This window comes from Aethalodelphis obliquidens, unplaced genomic scaffold (assembly GCF_003676395.1).
Source record: "Aethalodelphis obliquidens isolate GAN/ISIS:26980383/991018 unplaced genomic scaffold, ASM367639v1 scaffold4, whole genome shotgun sequence".
Taxonomy (NCBI): domain Eukaryota; kingdom Metazoa; phylum Chordata; class Mammalia; order Artiodactyla; family Delphinidae; genus Aethalodelphis; species Aethalodelphis obliquidens.
Window position 1 is genome coordinate 68,183,138 of NW_020837948.1, and position 22,132 is coordinate 68,205,269.

Sequence of the window (22,132 nt, forward strand, 5' to 3'; positions counted from 1 at the left end):
GACCATAATCTAGGTTCTAAGGTGCTCATTGCCACTGGATTGACACTGCTTCTAGGTCTTTGCTTACACAGATTTAGGAAATTTATTTTTCTCTTCCTGAGAAGTATATACCAATAATTCACCAAATTCAATTTAAGACTATAGCATTTTATATAACTTCTTTAATAGTTCCATCCTTCTTCCCTTATATTGAAAAATCCCAGATTCTAATAACCTTAGCTTATTTGCTTCTAACTGCTGTGTACAAAAATGCCCACATATGTACATATGGGTTTCAAAATAATAATACCGATATTACTGATAACAATAACAATACTGAAGGCAATTTATAATTTCCTTATGTTTCTTTTTGTTCTAACGTTATATGCCACCAGGGAGGTACATGTAAAATACTATTACTTGAAATATTCTCAGATGACTTATGGCACCAACATAATAATAGTTAGATTCAAATGTTTCCTTTTTTTTATGTTTAGAACTGCTTTTACTTTATTATTTTAAATCATGTGAAACATCTCTATGGCTTCAAACCCTAAAGTACAAAACATACATCCTGAAAGATCTAGCTTGCATTCTCTGTCCCTCTTTCCCCTACATAACTACTTTTCTTAATTTGGTTTATTTTTCCATTGCTATCTATGCTGCACTCTTTAAATACAAGAAAACTCTAAACACTGTTCCTTGCTTAACTCTAAAACTGTATACAGAGGTCATCTTCATTCCTTTCTAAGGCTGCACAGTACTCCTCTGTGTGGCTAAATAAGGTGCAGTACCGCCTATCATCCAATCACCTATTACTAATTATTTTTATCAGCATTTTGCTATTACAAATAGAACTTCTTAACTTTACTTTCAATCCACCCCCTTTCTGAATACACCTGAAATAGTTTAGAAACAGACTATGTTTTTATAATATAATCCCTGTGAAAAATGTAGGCTTTTAGTTTGTGCCTTACACTCAAACAATTTTTTTGATTTAGGCTGACATTGCATACAAAGTGGTTAAGACCACAGATGCTTAAGTCAGAATGCCTATGTTTATAACATGGCTCCAATACTTACTAGTTGTGTGACCTTGGACAAGGTATTTATCTTTTTGTGATTTAATTTCTCATCTGTAAAAATGGGGAAAAGAACAGTACCACTGTCACAGGTTTATGTGAGGATTAAATGAACTCTATGCTATGTGCTTAGAAATGTGTATCATACAGTAAATGCTAGTATTAGCTATAATTATTACAGAATAAATTATACCTTAAAAATATGCGTGCCATCTTAAATAAGGCTTATCACAGTGAATAAAACCAACATGGCTCACTACTGCTTAATAAGACCATGATAAAAGAGATAATTTCTAAACTCAAGTTGGTATGTATACATATGGATAAATTTCAAATTTAAAAAAAATGTTAAATTTGAGTATTTTTAGAATATAATTGTATTCATCTAGATAACTTGTTCCGAATCACAGAATACATTAAAGCCTATTTTTGCTCTAAAGGCAGGCATACTTGTCTCTCTATCCAATTTTCATAACATTGTAATTTTCTGCTTCAAAACAAAGAAGTTGCTTCCAGATACTGTCAGAAATTAGTATAACAGTGACACTCAGTCAAAAATATATTAAAAATGTGCATACTATATTAAGAAACAGTATCTGAGAGGTATTAAAAAATGGGAAAAAAATGAGCCAATATTAAAAACTATTATAACTTTATTGGAACTCTGAGGATAGGAAAATTCCAAAAATGTTGAGAGTTCTCTCAGCTTTCAAGTACAAGCATAAAAGAACCATTATCCTAAAATATTCTTTTATATAAAAAAAAAACACAATTTTTTCATGATAATTAGTATATTTCTAGTATTTAACATCCATTTAATAAACAATAAAATTCAGTTTCTGGGATTTCAAATCAAATACAGAGGTTTAGCTACAGCAATGTTATATAAAAATACAGTCTTAAACATATGTTATATAATTCAAGTATTTATATCCTATTTATGACCCCCTGGCTAGCATACTTAGAGAGAAACTGGTTTAATGTGTAGCGCATGTTAAACGTTACAAATATCTCAATGTATATTTGGATGGTAACTGATTTGTGCTGAATCATTCAATCAAAAAATATTAGGCACAACTGGGGGACAAATAATAACATTACCTTCTCTCAGTTCAAGGAAAAAGGAGAAACAAATAGATTTCCTTCTAGTAAAACTGTAAGGGTAGTGCTGTACATTATATAAATTTGGAATTTTTCATAATAAAATTTTTTAAAAGAGCATGTTATTTTGAAAAGAAAGAAAGAATTTAAAACAATTATTTTTAAAAAGCCAGCTGAGATAACATGGTTCTGGAAAAAGAGTAAAATTCTATCGCTGTGCAAATCATCTACTTAAGTTATAAAAAATTTAACTAATGTACTATTTTAAATAAACACTTATTTACAAAAGATGGTCAAAGGAAGAGTTCCCTGGTGGCCTGTTTTCCCCCAAAGGGAGATTAAATAATTAGATAACTATATAATTAGATTAAAATAGCCAACACTTGTATTAGCTGATTACATGTTAGGCAATGTTACAAGTGCTTTATACATATAAGGTCATATAATCCTCACCACAACCTAAGGAAGTACGTAACATTTTTATTCCCATTTTACAGATGGAAAGTGAGGAGCAGAGATTAACTGGTTCACCTCACACAGCTGTGAAGTAGCAGGGCTAATATTCTAACCCTAGCAGTTTTGCTTAAGTCACCTGCTAAGTTACACTAGGTCTAATTATTTTGTAAGAATATAATTTAAAACAAATAGTAAAAGAAAATAAATATTCTCCTTACGATATATCCTAAAAACTTGCCTCATTTTTCAAATAAATTTCACAATCCCATTCCATATGACTCAGAAAAAGTTGTCTTTCAATAATTACTAATAATATTGCAGAAAAGCAGGAGGAAAAAAACACTTTCAATTCAAATTTTTTCTGGTAGGTGTTATAAACATAAGAAACAACCTTTTTTCATCACTTAGAATTTATAGATTATAATTTGTCACAGGGATTTCAGATAATATATAGTTACAGATTATTAAAAATCATATAGTACAACATCTTATATAATAAATAAGAGAATTTAAGTCCAAAATGTACTCAAGAATGTATAAGTAACAGAGCTGGGTGTACAAAACCAAGGCACAGGTCAAGGAGAGAACAACATTCCAAATGCAGTTATTATTTACTAAACTTAGGATCATGGAAAAGCTTACAGTCTAGTAAAGGAGAAGAAGATAAAACACACACATATTGAAAAATCTACAAAGGCAACATAAAAATGACACGACAATTTTCTCTCAAATTTCTATCACTCCCACATTGCCAATCAGTTATTCCTCAAACAGAATTAAGTCCAAAGTATCAATTCCTTATATCCCTACTTTCAGAGAAGAAATTATCACCAAGGCAAAAGATGAAGCTGAGATTCTGTAAGACAGATGGAAGTTCCTCAACATAATTATATACTGCCACTATATCAGTTTGGTAAGGGCATAAATGCAATAAAAATTCACAAAAACAGTTTAGCAAACAACATGTCTAATGTTACTTGCTTGTAAGCTTTGGAGCTAGAACACTTTGAAATCAGTACAGGTGAGGATTGATAGACACATGGCGGTAGACTAGGACTCCAGTATCTGGGGTCTTGACAAGCCACACACACAGATTCCTGTTATTACTCCTTCAGAGCCCACAAGCTTCTCAGTAACAAGGGCATACATTCCCATCCTTTACCCCCTACTCTAAAAAAGAAACTGAAGAACCTATGAAATTAAAACCAGAGAGTTCTGCTGTATTTTCACTCTATATTTACCCACTTCTTAGTTTATAACAATATTTTGGATTTAAGTTTCCATTGTGATTTCAAATATAAAACAGCAAATCAGAGAGTGTGAAAAATGTAATATGTTTGATAAACAATCTTTCTGGGAAAAATCAGAATTTACCAAAGTACTTTTTATTTCAACTCTTGTTAAAAGCCTTTACTTTACAAGATTTCTCTTACAACGTCTAAGACGACATTCTAATATAACTGAAACATTCTTAAATTTTAACCTAAACATCTGTAAGACAGAGTTCATTTAAAAATGAATACTGAGATGAATACTACTCAGTCCCCTCTCCCTCCTCAATAAGTGCAGACGTACTAATCATCCTGTAGTGCTCCTCTGCCTCATAGTGACAGGCATCAGGCAGCTCTGACAATCTTGTCTTTTTATCTGGAAACACCAAGGTCATATGCCAGTTTCTTACTCTCTTCACCTAACATTATATCTACAGCTTCAATCACTACCAGTCTGGCCAGCTCTCTTAAAAAACAAACTCTTGCCCCTTCTACATACGCTCTAGACTTAAAATACCAATCTCCTGTATCATTCTGGCGCCATCTTCCTTTCTATTGGGTCACTTTTACCTACAAAATCTACTCAGATCAGATTTTCCTCACTGCCTCTCCACACACAAAAGCTATCTTTTTATTTTTTAACAGTAAATTCTTGTTATGGATTGACTTGTGCCCTGCCCCCTGCAAAAGATATGCTGAAGTCCTAATCCCAAGTACCTGTGAATGTGACCTTATGTGGAAATAGAGTCTTTGTAGATATAATTAAGTTAAGATGAAGTTATTATGGTAGGCACTTAATCCATTATGACTGGTGCCCTTATAAGAAGAAAAGACAAAGATACAAGGAGAATGTCATGTGACAATCGAGGCAGAGACTGGAGTGACGCATGTATAAGCCAAGGAAGCCAGAAATTGCTGGCCACCACCAGAAGCTAAGAGAAAGGCATGGAACAGATTCTCCCCTAGAGTCTTCAGAGAGAGTATGGCCCTGCCGACATCTTGATTTCAGACCTGTAGTTTCCAGAACTCTGTGAGAGAGATAATCACTATAAATATTATAAATTAGTTCCTGTTGTTTTAAGCCACCCAGGTTGTGATACTTTGTTATGGTAGCCCTAGGAACAAATATAGTTCTTAATAATATAATCATTTTCTCATCACTTTCTAATTTAACACTTCAGTAATCTGGCATATGAACCCCTCCAATTTATAGACACTAAAGGTTTTAAATAACACCATTATCCCCACCTTCAACAAACAATTCTCACAGTATTCTCTCTGTTCTTATTTCTGTTCACTTCTCTGCAGTACTTAACACTGTATTAATCTAATTCACCCCACTAGGATTGCCAGAATTAGCAAATAGAAGTACTATGTTTTATCTGGTAACCCTAACCCTACCAAACATTTAAGACCCAGGTCCCATCTCAACCCTTTCTCCCTGAAAAATGTTCTCTGCAAAATGCTGGGTTAGATGACCACATCTATACTACCAGAGTAACATAAAGCCAATGGACAGCAATGGCTCACACTAGAAAGTGCTCATGAAAATCACCTAGGGAACTTTTTAAAAAGAAATACCAACATCTTATGTCCTACCCAAATTTTCAAAAAGTTCACCAGCTAATCTGAGATACCTCTAATCCAAAACAACATAACACACTAAATATGGGCTGATTGCTTACATGCCTCCTTCCCCCAAAAGAATGAATTACTCAAGAGCAGAAACTGGTTTTTCTATCATGTATGCCTACCAGAACGCACTGAATACCAGTAACAGGGGTTGGCAAACAATGCCCTTGGGCCAAATCCGAACAACTATATGATTGTGTAAATAAAGCATTTTTGGATACAGCCACAGTCATTAACTTACATACCATCTATGCCTGCTTTCAATCCACAACAAAACATATAAATAGTTGAGACAAAGACTGTAGGGCCCACAAAACCTAAAACATTTACTAGCTGGTCCTTTACAGAAAAAGTTTGCTGACCCCTGACCTATATGGTGAATGACTGGATAATCAACAATGATAGTAAATGCAACCAATTTGAAAATCAAATTAACATGCATATTAACACAGATATCTGGAGCTTTAGAGGTGCATACATGTGTATAATGTCCAAAGAACAGCACATAAAATAGTGTAATGCTTGAATAAGTGCCAACTGATGATTACTCTTATTGGCTATTATGAAAGACTTTACTGCCTGCACAAACTTATACCCACTTAGCCCCCCAAAATGTACTACGGGTTGTTGCTATGATTATTGTGGTTAACACATTTCTTACAATGAAACTCTTTGGGCAAACACTTTTTCATTTCACTGGGAGGAAATCAAATTGTTTTTAGGATCTAAAGCAATGCCATAGTTTTCACACAAAAAAATGCTACTTGGTTAAGCTATAGTAACACTTCACCTAACCAGCTCTCATATCTGACTTAAAACATAGCTAAGAAATTAGAAACAAAAAAGAGATGCTTTTAACAAAGTACACCTCATAAAATCCATATAAAATATGTGTGTGACATACATGTGAAGATATATTTATATATACATTTATATTTAAATATATACATTTGATACTCCTTTATCTTTAATATATAGATATATAAACATACAACTCAGAGACTGTTGGTTCTTAATTATACATAATTATATACAATATATAAAGATAATATATAGTGATTCTATAAAGATATAGTGCATAAAGATTAACTCAGAGCCCATGGGTTCTTTTTTTGTTTGTAAGTTTTTTTTTTAATTCAGGTATAATTGACATATAACACTATATTAGTTTCAGGTATACAATATAATGATTCAACATTGGTTCTTAGTTATACACAGTCCATAAAAACTTGGTACTCTAACTTCTAGAGCCGATCCAAATTAAAAGTACCAAATTATAGTGGGAATATTGTGTCCCAAAAGCAGGCTAACAAACTGGACAGGTGAGAAGTATCAGATGTCACCAGGCTTTGGATCATTTATAAAAGTTTTTAAAGCCTTGCTACACAAAGTGAAGTCTCAGGATGAGGGGGAGCTTTGAGTGGGGTCCCATCAGCAGAAAGTTAGTTAGAAATGTGGAATCTGCATTTTAACAACATCCTCAGGTGATCTATATGCACAATCAAATTTGACACCCCTGGTCCAGAGGTATTAGACCAATTTAATACAGCTGAAAGAAAATATTCTGTCTAGAATTACTCTTCCCCTTCTTGCCCATCATCTAAACCCAAATGAAGGTCTAATTTCACAAAATACAGATGGAAAATGTACAACAATATTCATTAGAAAGATGATAGTACCTTTAGCACTTGAACTTGGCCTTCTGTAGTAATTTCGTTTAGCAGTTCACAAAAGGACTGACATAGACCTACTGCATATGTCTGAAATTCAATGAAAAGTCAAAATATACATATGAATATATCTGCAATATCAAAAAAGGTATAAAATTAAATTGGGGACTCATAATCTATTTGAGAATTAGATACTAAAGCTCTAAGCATATAAAAATTTCAATTAGAACTCTTTAGGAAAAGTTTAAGAAATAAAAATACAGTTTATTGCTATTCTAATTTTTGTAGAAATATAAGGATATATTTACATGTAGAGCATTTTTTTTATGTTAAATAATATAATTCATGAGACTACATCACATCTGCCCCACAGTAGGCAATGCTTATGACGTTTTTTCCCCCCTTAAAGTAATAAATCAATCTATTAAATTTTGAAAAGGTTTCAAAATAAGATTCCTGATTTCAAATAAGAAACAATCAAAATAATAACTATACAAATTTTTACAATGCAAAAACTACAACATACCTGTAAAAATTCTGTTGATGATAAAAAGATATAACCATTGATGATCTTAAAGCAGGTTCTGAGACTTTCTGAACTTAGTTCTGCCAAAATAATAATTGTTTTAAAAAGAAAAAATTAATTCATTGTTCAAAATCAGTTTAAATGAAGTGACTTATTTAAAGCTAAGTTACATGCCCTTCTTTACAAATCTTTTCTGAATGCTATTCAGATGGCTAGTATATAAATATCTATCTAAAAACTGGCATTAACCTGTAACTTAATGCTTTCCCATATACCTCCCATTAGTTAAAACAACTTAGAAAATACGAAGCTCCCTTTTCTTTCCTTTCAGAAAATAACTACATGATCCAACCTTGCATTTCAAACTAAATTTCTAGTACCAGCATGGCAAACGACATGCAACTGAATCATTTTATCATCATATTTTGATATCTGCTTAAATGGGTTCACTCAATAAGCATTTACTGAGTGTCTATTGTGCTGGCACTCAACATGCTACCCTACTTACGAAAAGAGTCCCTGTTATATTCCGAAAATTATACTGTGTTTAGATATTCTCAATTCTTGGGCTTTGTTCTTCAAATCCACTCCTCTATGAAAAACCTACACATAAAAAATCTTCTTTAAAATGTTATTACCAGAATAGTATAGGAAAAGGATATTGTTTTTAATTATTCTTTTTCAAGTGCAAAGCAGAAAACTTGTTAAAACTGAAAATGATCAAATGTTTATGCAGTGTTATTTTACATGTCTTATCACATACAATAATGATACAATAGAACACAGATTACAGATGTATATTAATTATACAGATCAAAACATGACCCCAAAATATCATCTATATCTAAAATCTTTCATTCTGTATTGCTACTATTTTAGAAATCGTATTCACTTGCAATAGGACAGATTAAAAAATGTTTCCTGGCAAAAGTGTAGGCCCTGGGTTCTTACCTAACTCATATCCTAGCAAAGTGACAAGATATTCTATTCAGGTGAGAATTACCCATACACTTTCACAAGAAAATAACAATCCCACTCAAAGCTCAAAATGTGTTTTAAAGGCATTATTTTCTATACTTTAGGAATTTAACATATTAGTTTAAAATGAGAATGTAGAGGGGACAGAAACTAACCAACCTGTTACCATGCTAACAGAAGACATAAAAAGAAATAATAAAGGCTGTCACCTAAATATTTTTCACAACAGAAGTAAGACAAAATCTCAGGATAAAGGGGTAGGCCATTACATTGGATAAAGTTATTCTTATGAACAATTCACATGTCCTTTTCTCCTCAAGGAGCAAGTGCAGTCAAGTCTAAACTTGTGCACACTGTTTAACAGACCAACAATAGCAGACTGTTTGGCAACCACCGTTTTGGCAACCACCGTGATAAATAAGGCAGAGGGTCTACATTTAAGTGAGAACTTAGAATGGCTACATTCCAGGTATGTCAGTGAATATAATTTCTCAATCACTGCCATCTAAAATTTTATCAAGATCTATGATGAAGGAGACAATATTTAAGAAAGATTTATTTTAAAAACCATAGTACCAGGACTTCCCTGGTGGCTCAGTGGTTAAGAATCCGCCTGCCAATGCAGGGGACACGGGGTTGAGCCCTGGTCTGGGAAGATCTCACATGCCACGGAGCAACGAAGCCTATGCACCACAACTACTGAGCCTGCACTCTAGAGCCTACGAGCCACAACTATTGAAGCCTGTGCGCCTAGAGCCCGTGCTCTGCACCAAGAGAAGCCACCGCAATGAGAAGCCCACGCACCGCAACGAAGAGTAGCCCCTGCTCACCGCAACTAGAGAAAGCCTGCGTGCAGCAGTGAAGACCCAATGCAGCCAAAAATAAATAAATAAATTTATTTAAAAAAAAAAAACCTAAAAATAAAAACCATAGTACCCATCTCTTCTTACAGATATTTTAAAAGCTATTTCTAGATTAATTTATATAAGCAAATAAGCAATTAGGTCACTTCATACTGTTTTCCATGCCTCCATCATGCAAAGGACTTTTACTAAATTTCCTAAGGCATGCTATCATCAGCAAATATTAAATATCAATAGTAAAAAAAAGTCCTAAAAGTAATAAATTTATCTATTTTAAAGTATATTGAACATTGTTCATTATATCCATGAGTTCCTAGTAAGACTCTGATAAAAAATTATTTTCTGGTCCTAGTATCAGGAAGAGCTGCCCATACAACAGATCTGTATTTATTTTCAGCCCTGTGAATAATTTAATTCAAATGTTCTCAACCATGGGCAATTTTGCCCCCTAGGGGACATCTGGCAATGTCTGGAAACTCTGGTTGTTAAAAACTAGCATCTAGTGGGTTGAGGCTAAAGATGCTATTAAGCTTCCTACAATGCTCTAAACAGTCCCTCACAAGAAAGAATTACATGGCCCAAAATGTCAACAATTTTGAAAATCCCTAACTTAAGTGATCAAGTTTTTCTTTCATAGACAGAGAGCTCTGATTCAAATCTGTAACCCATCAAAGTATCTAGTTATGCTGTGTGCACATATGATTTATATTTATTAGTCTAATTATATTTTATATTCCATTCCTCTCTGTTTTTCTCTATTCTTTGGCTCTTATTTTTAATTTCTACTTTCATGTTACATTTTACTTATTCTTTTTAATCATACTATTTAATGTTTATGTTTGGAAATGAAACTATAGTAGTTTCTTCTTTTATTTCAAATTCTGATAAAATATGAAGGCTAAAATGTGTAAAATAGCCTACATATCATCAAGATGTCAGGTGGGAAAAAGTTCCTTCCAAATTAGAAAAATTTTATTGGTCAAGGAACATTAGCTTGGCACTTACAACAACATGGACAAGAGTCAGTCAGGTGTTCATCTTTTAAGTAATGAGAATACTGAGAAAATTAATACCATAAAAAAGATTTAAAGGATTTTAAAAATAAGCCTTTAGAACTGAATTATTAGAATTAGTTATAGCCAATGGTTCTACTTAAAGTATCTCCAGTTCTACTTACATTTGGGGAGAAGGATATGAAATGAATTTTAGCCTTGGATTTATTCACACTTAATTAACATATCCTAAAAATCATTAACTTAAACACCAATATTGTTGGTTTTATGTGTTTTAAATGAAAATGAGAAACTACCAGCCAGCAGCTTTATTTCTACTTGGAAAAAATAATAGCTATCATATTCATTAAATAAATGTTTAAAAATCACTGATCTAATAGGAAAAAATGTTTTCACCTTTAAGAAAAGTGAGTATTCATTTCGATCTATATTCTTAAAAGATTAAAGTAAATATCCTGGTTATATTTCAAAATAAATTTTAAAGCTCACCTGAAAGAATGTGTATGCAAAAAGCTACATATCAAACAATATTAATTAGTTGTGCAATACTCAAACAAAAATAAAGGTAATACTGATGTCGAGGTATACTAAACATTCACAGATATAATTTGTATACAAAATTTCTTCATATTATTAAGTTAACTAACAAATCCTACAGAGCCAGTGGTTCAGTACTTTTTCTTTTAAAATAGCAATAATGTTGACAGTAATAGTAGTAATACATATAATTACAAAACACTTAAACAGTGCTTTCTATGTACCAGACATTGTTCTAAACACATAAAAGTTCTTATTGATTTAAAGGACTATGCATCAACTACAAAGCTTTCTATGGTAAAACTGTACTTTAGTACCTACCTAAAACTACACTCAAAATAGTGTCATATGGTTATAGGAGGGTTAGTTATGTGCTTTTTTTTCAGTCTGTTCTTCCTGGCTACCAATCTTCTCTCCCACCACATTGTAAAGGCCAGGCAGGCTGAATTCGGGGTGGAATACAGAGATGAAGTGAAATCACCTTGTGAAGTTACCCATATGTGAAAATGGCTGAATCCTGTCATGACTAAGTTGATAATGGGCCTGGTCGAGGTTTCCATTCTCAGGGCAAGTATAAAGAAGCACTGTGGATTACCCAGGATGGTACTATATATGGTCTCCAAGTTAGGTAGACTAGAACTGGATGGCCTTCACTGAGAGTAAAAGAAAGTAAAAGGACTTTGCCTATTCTCTTCCTCTATGGTATCTTAGCTACAAAACTTCCTAGGAGACTAGCAATAAGTGACTGGTCTATTGCCACTGTCTTCATGTTTGAAAATTTCTTCCATAATTTTATGGGGATGCTAGATGATAAAACATCAAATGGCTTTTTATTAGAAAACAGATGGCATCTTGGTATTATCTGAGGTCTAATTTATTCTGAAGAATGAGGTAGAAGAACAACAACAAAAAAAAAATCAGAAAACACGAAGGACTAATCACATTATCTATAGCCCCCATTTCATCCAGCAAATGAAGACAGATGTTTTTTATTTTTTTAATAAATTTATTTTATTTATTTTTAATTTTTGGCTGTGTTGAGTCTTCATTGCTACACACGGGCTTTCTCTAGTTGTGGCGAGTGGGGGCTACTCTTCGTTGCAGTGCGCAGGCTTCTCATTGCGGTGGCTTCTCTTGTTGTGGAGCATGGGCTCTAGGCATGCGGGCTTCAGTAGTTGTGGCACATGGGCTCAGTAGTTGTGGCTCGCGGGCTCTAGAGCGCAGGCTCAGTACTTGCGGCGCACGGGCTTAGTTGCTCTACGGCATGTGGTATCTTCCCAGACCAGGGCTCGAACCCGTGTCCCCTGCACTGGCAGGCGGATTCTTAACCACTGCGCCACCAGGGAAGCCCAACAGATGTTTTTTAATCAGCTATAATTATGTTTTAGTCCACACTTGTTGATTTTATCAAAGAATGTGTCTACCTTTCTGGTGCATCATTATACCTCAGTAATACCTTCCCTCTAATAAAACTGCTCACTACAAGTAAGTTCTCAGAAAAAATAATTTTGAGATATTGCCATAATAAGTATTTAAAAAATAAAAAAAAAACTTTTTTCCTAGTTTTTTCCTACATGAATGCCCTCTCCTGACAATATTAATCTATTCAGTCAGTATACCCAAAGTTCTAATGAAGGAATTAAAGATGCTTCATGGGTGAGCCTTAGAAAGTGGGAACTCTGAACAGAATAAATGTAAATAATTTTTACATTTTGTAAATAAACGATTTTTTAAAATGGTAGTAATCTGCAGACTGAAAAAGAAGCAAAGGGCCAGTAAATAGCACCGTATACAATTCTTAAATACTCAATGAGGTTTAAATGTGAATCTGCACTGGTAAAATCGCTCACAAAAATAACCCTGTGAACAAAATATTTTTTGTAAATTTAAGGTATTACATACTTGTGAATGGTAGCTGATATGTAGCAGACAAGTATTGGCTTTCTATGACTAAGTATCATCAGAATACATGTTCAGAAAAGAATCTAACCAGGTATCCATGGTGGCTAACAGAGACTAACAGCCTACTCCTAGCACAGTGGCCAGTTCTCTGGTGTCACATGCCAAAAGTGTTGCTTTAAAACATTAAGCTTCCTGATTTCAAGCGTCTACATAAGCAATACCTCAACAAACAATAAATGATTTTCTAACATTTAATAATCTTTATTTTGGTGGTTCCTTAGCTAAATCAGAAACATGTACAGAGCTCATTTGTTAACAACTGACAGCACAAAATCAATTTTCAATTAACTATAAGTTAAGTAAATTTAGTGTTTGCTCTTGAATACGCAGAAATAACTCTAAAAAGTTATACTGTAGGAAAAAATCTAGGAATTATTAAAACACTACACAACTTATTTCTCAAAATCAAGGGCTTCAGTAAAAATGGAAGGTATGATTTATAGTCACCTATAATGCCCCAAATTATGGTTGCATTCAAAAACAGTGGTAATTTTATGCTTTAATACATACCTAGAAGTGGTGACATATTCTGAAATATACGAAGTAACTCTGGTGTAATACATGGGCTGTTTTCCAAAGTCACTAACCTAGGGAAAAAAAACAGACAATTAAATCACTTTCCATAACCATTAAAGCTATAACTATAAAAAGAACCAAAGATACCCAACTTGACCAGTAATCAAGAAAATATAAATTATAACCAAAACAAGGTACAATTTTACCCCACCAGATCAGCAGAATTTTAAGTGTGACATACCATGTATTGTTAAAGCTATAAAAGTGGGAACTCTTGCATACTAACAACAGTGCAAGTTGATATAATCACTTTGGGAAATAATTATTATCTGGTAATACTGAATATGTACATGTGTATACACCTATGACCTGGCACTATATCTAGGCAGAAATGTGCACAGGGCATAAGGTCTTATACATTTGCTCTAGAAGTCATGCACAAGAATGTTGCATTATTTGAACAAACAAAATGGCAAACGAGTAAATGAATTGTTACAGTCACACCATTAAGCTCTTCACTATGGATGAATCTCCAAACAGGAAGCAAAAAAAGTAAGTTAGAACACATATGATACAACTTATATAAAGTTAAAATATACTGTTTAGAGATACACGTGCATATGTGATTTTAAAAGCATTAAAACACAAGAAAGAAAACCAAGGAATGAAAACAAAAAAATCAGTACAGTGGGTTATCCCTGGCATGGATGCAGGAAGATTCAACAAACATGCCACACCATGGGCTTCACAGACATTCCTATTGTTGTATTTCTTACCCAGAGTATGGAAAATTGATTTTCATTTTATGTAAGTTATAAATAATTATAAACAATATGACCTCATATTATTTTGTGTCTATGAAATACTTCACAAATTTTAAATGACAAAATCAGGTAATCTGGGCAGGATATTACACAGGGAAAACCAGCTACCCCCAAAATGAAGTACTTCCAACATGCACAAGCAATGATGTCTTTGACACCTTAACTTGATCAACAGTAACAGGATTTTAAAGAGAAAGACGAATACCATATGATATCACTTATATGTGAAATCTAAAATATGGCACAAATGAACCTATATGCGAACAGAAACAGACTCAGAGACATAGAGAACAGGCTCATGGTTGCCAAGGGGGAGGGGCGTGGAGGAGGGATGGACTGGGAGTCTGGGGTTAGTAGATGCAAACTATTACATACAGAATGGATAAACAACAAGGTGCTACAGGGAACTATATTCAATATCCTGGGATAAACCATAATGGAAAAGAATATAAAAAAGAATGTACATGTGTGTATAACTGAGTCACTTTGGTATACAGAAGAAATTAACACAACATTGTAAATCAACTATACTTCAATAAAAAATAAATCTAAGAAACAGCAACAGGGGCTTCCCTGGTGGCGCAGTGGTTGAGAGTCCGCCTGCCGATGCAGGGGACACGGGTTCGTGCCCCGGTCCGGGAAGAGCCCACATGCCACAGAGCGGCTGGGCCCGTGAGCCATGGCCGCTGAGCCTGCGCGTCCGGAGCCTGTGCTCCGCAACGGGAGAGGCCACAGCAGTGAGAGGCCTGCGTACCGCAAAAAAAAAAAAAAAAACTGAATGGGGTATTTTAATACATCAGGGTCAAGATGAAAAAGCAAAATAATGTGAACTAACAATCTACAAGTTAAAAAGAACAGATATACATGAAAGTCTGCATCTTTGATACTATCATTACTATTTATGTGAATATATTACAAAAATAGATACTATAAGAAGTCATTAAAATTCACATTAAGTTTAAAAAAATTTTACAAGTGGTATGTTATATTTACAATGCAATAAATCCAGGCCTGAACCATATATTTTAATATCAGCAAAAAAATAAACAATGTTGGGTCAAAGAACTCATGAAAAAAAAAATCACATAATCAGTCTGAAAAATTTTTCATTGTAAACAAGACCACAAACATCAACTGGTACTGGTAAGCCCTACCAGTTCAAATTTCCATTCCCCAAGATAACTATTTTATACCTTTGTCCCCACAAACCTCTCTCATCTTATAAATACTCCCATTCCAGCCCATGACACTCAAGTGATGACTATACTTCATATTTTGTTGAGAAAACAGAAGCTATTAGATGGAACACCTTCCCATCTCATTCTACTACAATACAGAAACCTATCTTCCTGCCTCGAGTTAAAATGGACGAAATACCCCTGCTGCTATTTAAAGAAAAAAATCAACTCCTTCCACTTATGCTGAATCCCATCCCTTCTTGCCTCCTTCAATTATCTCACTCTCTTGAGCCTCATCATACCTCTAGATCTTCATTCCCGCACTAGCCAACTGTTAACGCAATTTCAACACCCTCTTCATAGTAAAAACTTTCAAACAAGCTGTCAATGCTCACAGTCTGTACTTACTTAACTCCAATTCATTCTTCAATCTACTCCAATTCTTCCTTCTGTTCTCACTACTCCACTGAAACCCCTCCTATCATCTCTATTCACTTCTCTGTACACCCTTACAAGGACAATCAGCAACATTTGACATAGTTAACCATTCCCTCTTTTAGGAAATATTCTCTCTTGGCTTGGTTTTCCTCCTATATCATCTCTGATGGCTCCTCGTGTGACCTCAGAATGTATTTTCTTCAGGATTCTGCCCTGAGCACAAGGCTCTCTATCTGCCCTTTTCTTCCTAGGCAATCTCACCAATTCTCAGACTTTATAAATCATACACAACATGCTAACCACTTTACAAACAGTATCTCATGCTCACAACAACCACATAAAGTGGAAATTATTTTCCTCATTTTACAGAAGGCTCACAGAAAATGATTACAAACCTAATGCAGTGGTATACGTGGGATTGGCCACCTATATCTGCTTCCAAATACGACTTCTAACCCGTTAAGAAAATTATATTAAGAAGTGTGTACCCTGATTCTCTAAATAATCTTAGCTTTAATAAATTTGATAAATTTTTAAAATGTATCCTAATGATTTAATTTTGTTTACATATAACGAAAGGCTAGGAAAAAAGAAATTACCATTAGTAGAGCAATGCACTTCTCATGCACTGTTCATATAATGCACTGTTCATATAATCCCTAAAAAATTTATATACCTCTCATTAACACATTAATACACTAAATCTGTAATTATATTGATAAGTATATGAGTCTGCCTCTTTATTATAATATTTTTAATCTTTATGATAGATATCATATACATATGGTTACGGAAAAGTATCTGTGTGCCAGAGATTAATGTTTTAATTTGTAATCTAGAGTAGAAGGTGGCAAACTATAGCTCATGGGCCAAACCAATACCCTTTTTCTGTAAGTGATGTTTTACTGGAGCACAGCCGTGTCCATTTGTTTATATATTGTCTATGACTGTTTTGGTGTTGAAACAGCGGAGTTGAAGAGTTGGGACAGAAAGTACATAGCCTGTGAAGCCTAAAATAATTACTATCTGCTCCTTTAGGGAAAAAGTTTGCCAACCTCTGATCTAGAGTAATCCATCCTGTACGAATAAAAATATATGAATATAAGAGGCTCCAACATATGCTAATTTACAATCATTTAAGTCACTTAAGTTCAAACAACATAACCCAGAAAAGAATATGAGAAACACAAATTGCAAATTAATAAGTATCTACCTTAGTTATGTTTTTAAATTGTTCATCTAGTATTCTGATACAGATCATTAATTTTACCATTTGCATCAAAGACAATTTCTTAGAATCAAAAAACTGTTCATTCCTAGACATCCAAGCAAAACTGAAGGAAGGGAGGGAGGAAGGGAAGAAGGGAGGGAAGGAGTGAGGGAGGGAGATAACACAAATGTTTATTTTTTCTGTGGTTACTTTCTATGATTTGCTTTTTTAATTCCAATACTAGGTTTTTAATTAGAACTTTAAAACCTTTCCTGTATTACTAATTACATCTTAAATAAAGATTGGCCCTGAAGAAAACTGCTGCCATCAGTAAGACGAAGAAAAAAGATTTCTAGTCAATGCTCAGTCTGTACTTACTTAACTCCAATTCATTCATTTCACAGTTTGTAGCTCTGAGATGCCACAGAAACAGGGTTTGTTTGTTTGTTTTTTACCTCTAAACACTATATACTACTTACTCAGTAAAATAATAAGCCAAGACTAAGTAGCATTAACATTTAGGGCTGAGGTATTCTATCTCAGTAGTTACTGGGTAAAGTAGTAAGAGGTTGAAAATACCTCAATATGCCCCAAAACATCTCATTTAACACGCTGGAAGTTTTATGTCAATTTTTAGTTTTGATCAAGATTCCCCACTTTACATTACAAATTCCAAAAGAAATTCAGAAATTCAGATGAGTTCTTACTGAAACTTCCTGTCTAACTTTGACTATTATAAGCCTACACTGAGTGACAGCTGCCAAGAAAAGCTGGAGCTACGTATTATGCTACCCAGTTCAGGGAAACTGACTTTATGTTTTTTGTTTTTAAATGCTGAGTTTTTAAGCCCTATTACATGACCTTTGCTTTATTGCCATGAGTAGGGAAGGCCAGGAAAATAAATAAATAAGATCCACGGTATCAAGTTTTTCCTCTTACCATAATTCTAAACCATCTTCCAGAAGATAAACATGTGGAGGCTGGGAAACATCTGTACTCAGTTGAATAACTGGGAGCAGGAAAGGGTACAGGTTCTTGCTGTCTGCTCCTAATCCCTATGGGAAGTATAAATAAAACTTAACATAAGATACTCTAAGGTCCCACCTCCCACCAAAAAATCACCTATCATATTTAAAAGCCCTAAAACCAACTTATAAAAAATCAATCAATCAGATTTTAAAAGAATGGTTCTAATTATAAGCACTACTAAAACAAAATTAGTTCTGTTTACAATTGGAAAAAATATTATTCAATTGCCCAATGGTAGTAAAACCATATACACCAAAGCTACACACATCTGTTCATTTTAAGAGATTTCTCATATAAATATTTATTTTTCCTTCTCTGACAACTGAAGAGGTGTTAACAATGATGTAGTAAATTCTACAAATTATCTCACCTAAATAAGCTAAAATGAACCCAATCTAAATGTTCATCAGTAAGATAATTAAATTATGATACCTTCATATTCTAGAATACTGAGTAGCCATGAAAAAGGATTAGGCATGGAATGAAAACAATCTCAAAAATAATGACAAATTGGGATTAAAAAGAAATGTATATAACAATTCCACATGCCAAACTATTTTTTTAAATAGCTATGTATCTGATATGAAGATACACGCATAAAAATGTTTCTTGGGAGCAAACAGAAAAAACTGTTAACACTAGTTAAATATGGATATTGGAAAAGGATGTTGCAAGAAGGTAAAAGGAGTCTTTTTTTAATGTGTGCATGTTTTTTAACGAAGAATTTCTGCTAAAATTTTTAATGAATTAAGAATACAAAGATGGGGCTTCCCTGGTGGCGCAGTGGTTGAGAGTCCGCCTGCTGATGCAGGGGACACAGGTTCGTGCCCTGGTCCGGGAAGACCCCACATGCCGCGGAGCGGCTGGGCCCGTGAGCCATGGCCACTGAGCCTGCGCTCCGCAATGGGAGAGGCCACAACAGTGAGAGGCCTGTGTACCGCAAAAAAAAAAAAAAAGAATACAAAGATGGAAGAAGAGGGGGTTTTAATTTAAAATTCTACTTTGACTAATTACTGTCTTATGGAGGTTGACTCAGTATATCACACTAAATCTAAGCACTTTGAAAGAAACAAAAAGGATAGAAAGTCAATTTTTAATTCATAATAATCTCTGTAATCTGATAAACACAGAAAGGAAACCAAACTATCAAACACCTCCTCACTTAGAAAATAATTCAGATGTCAATATAGTTGACATATAATTACAATGCAACAAAATACATATATATTCCCCTTTTGATGACATATATATGTGTATATATATATGAATTTTTAACAGTGAGGTATAGATACTTCAGTGGAAATACATAAAGCTTATCCTGAAATATGTTAAGTTTGGCCCTTTCTATAACTAAGCATCAGTTGAAAGACTTTATTAAAGATTTTTCCAAAGGAAGAGATTTATAAAAATGTCACATTTCATAAAGTAGTAAATTGGGCCTTAAAATTCAGTTAAATTTCACTCTCCATAGCTCAATTCTTAACAGAACAAAAAAAAGAAAAAACATGAAGAAAAACTAGTCAAGTTCATTTTTAATATCAAGTAGACTTAATATTCCTAGGAATGTCAGAATCTACTTACTTAGTGCACATTCCAATGAGCACAGTATGCTAGCATTAGCAAAACTAAAGTAAGCAACTGCTAAAAACATAAGACTCTCTCAGTTAAAGCCTGAAGAAATTTACCTTTGTAATCTAGTGGCTTGAAGAATGTGTCCAATCCCAAATATGCAGCTTTAAGTAAATTTATTTGAACATTCTTTCAATCCACAACTGTAACTGTAAGACACTGTCTACAATACTATGAAATAATTACAGTTAGAGCTACAAGATGTTGTCTACAATACTATGAAAGCTCAAAAATAAAGTCATCAGTTATTAATAAAATTATCATAAATGCTTGAAGGGGGGAAATCATATTGTACTATAATTACATAAAACATAAAAGGAATTTAAAATTAGGTGAAAGGTATAAGGAAATCTCTCTGTACAATCTTTGCAACTGCCTGTGAATCTATAATTTAAGTTAAGAGGGGAGAAAAGTACAACACTCTCTAAAAATTGCTATTTCTCAGGTTATTGTCTTTGGTTCCCTTCTCATGTCCCATGTACATGCTGATAATGTCCAAATCTATTATCTCCAACCAAAACCTCTGAACTTCAGATACCCCAAATGACAGAGGACATCATCACCCAGAAGGCATCTCAAACTCTCAAGTATACCAGTGAACCAACTCATTGTCTTCCTAAAAAAAATGGTTCCTCTTCCTGCATTTCCTAACTCAAGTGACATGAATCACTGTCTATCTAGAAATAAATTATATCACAACTACCTCCTGGTTCTTCCTCCTCCTCACTCCCAATCTAAACAATCCTTAATTCTATCTCCCTAATATTTTTCAAATTTTTCCCCTTCTTTCCATGGCTTTACTTCAGGTCATCATCTCTTTCATGGTTAACAGAAGAGCCTCCCAACTATTTCCTTGACCTTGGTTTAACTCCATTCCAAACCAGTGTCCCCACTGGTACACTGATTACCTTTCTAAAATACAAAGGATAACATTTCTTCCTCTGAACTTCAAGAGATGTTCTTTATGCCTTCCTAACCAGACCCCCACACCCAAGCTCAGGACTCTATGTTGCAGCTATACCAAACAACTCCGTACCAGAAATCACTGTTAACTTCCGCAGAAAGCTGACAGACTTAACACATGCATTTACTACTGTGCTCTCCCAAGATCCACTAAAAGGATATATGAGGATGTGCTTTTAAAGACCTAAAACCATAAGTACAAAGACAGCATAAGAAGAGATAAAAGCAACTCATTTTTGGAAGCGGGAAAGAAAAACAGATTTAGCAGACTCAGAAAATGAAAGCTCAAAGCCAGCAGTGAAAAAGGGCAAGAAACCACCTGATTTATATCACAGAAACTCCAAAAGACTCAGGAACTGATAGCTCAAGGTATTTTGGGAAGGGGAAGTTGAAGAGGAGGTATTAAAAATAATAGGACCTCTAGAAGGTATTTTAAAAGACATCTGATGACAAGATCTCATCCAAGTGCAACAGTCAACAACTGGCCCTCTCCTGAACCCAGTATAGAACTGGCCATTTATTTTCTGGTTAAGTAAAACAAATCGTCTAAAGATAGGGAGATATCAGGTAATCAAGACTAAGGATACTATATAAAACAGGGAGATATAACGTAACAGACGGGAGACTGATGGATCTTTCACTAAGGAAAGATCTGAAAAACACGGAACCAAAACATCTGTCCCATACAAAAAAAACCTCCAGCTAGATTATCCTAAAGAAAAAATCCACAATCAGCAAGCTTCGCATACATACTTAACCCTTCCAATTAGCTTTTTAGTGCTCACTCTTAAATTTATACAGACAAAATGTTGATATAGCTCTTTTAGTTGGGTGATGGTTACCTAACGATTCATTATACTGTTCTTCCTTCTTTTGTACATGCTTCAAATTTTCACAAGGGAAAAAAAAAAAGCAGGCAACCAAGGATCAACATATAAGATTAAAATATCTAATATGAAAAACAGAGAACAGAACAATAAAATAGAAAACAGCAACTTGAAGGAAACAGAGACCACACATAGAGATGAAAGCTTAGAAGAATACATCATTAATATCCTTGTCAGAATAAAAGATAACATTGTATTCATGAAAAAAAAAATGAAATGCTGTAAAATGATTATTCAACAATACAAAAAAGAACTCATCGAAGGGGGAGGGGAAAAATAGGATATGGGATGAAGAGACACAAACATGTATAAAATAATCAATAAGGATATATTACACAGCACAGAGAAATACAGCCATTACTCTGTAATAACTTTAAATGGAGTATAA

At 33.9% G+C, this 22,132-nt stretch overlaps 1 protein-coding gene across 8 annotated transcripts in view; it reads right to left on the minus strand.

Moving 5' to 3' along the window:
• IPO11 (importin 11) overlaps positions 1-22,132 on the minus strand; it is a 259,477-nt gene that overhangs the window by 124,624 nt on the left and 112,721 nt on the right. For all 8 annotated transcript variants that reach the window (XR_003431671.1, XM_027101034.1, XM_027101033.1 and 5 more), the window contains exons 21-24: positions 18,176-18,291; positions 13,581-13,657; positions 7,718-7,797; positions 7,201-7,281 (exon numbers count right to left, since the gene is read on the minus strand). Coding sequence is in view for 7 of the 8 variants with exons in the window: in XM_027101034.1 (XP_026956835.1) it covers positions 7,201-7,281; positions 7,718-7,797; positions 13,581-13,657; positions 18,176-18,291 (354 nt within the window). In the remaining variant the exon portion in view is untranslated. The remainder of the gene's footprint in view (positions 1-7,200; positions 7,282-7,717; positions 7,798-13,580; positions 13,658-18,175; positions 18,292-22,132) is intronic.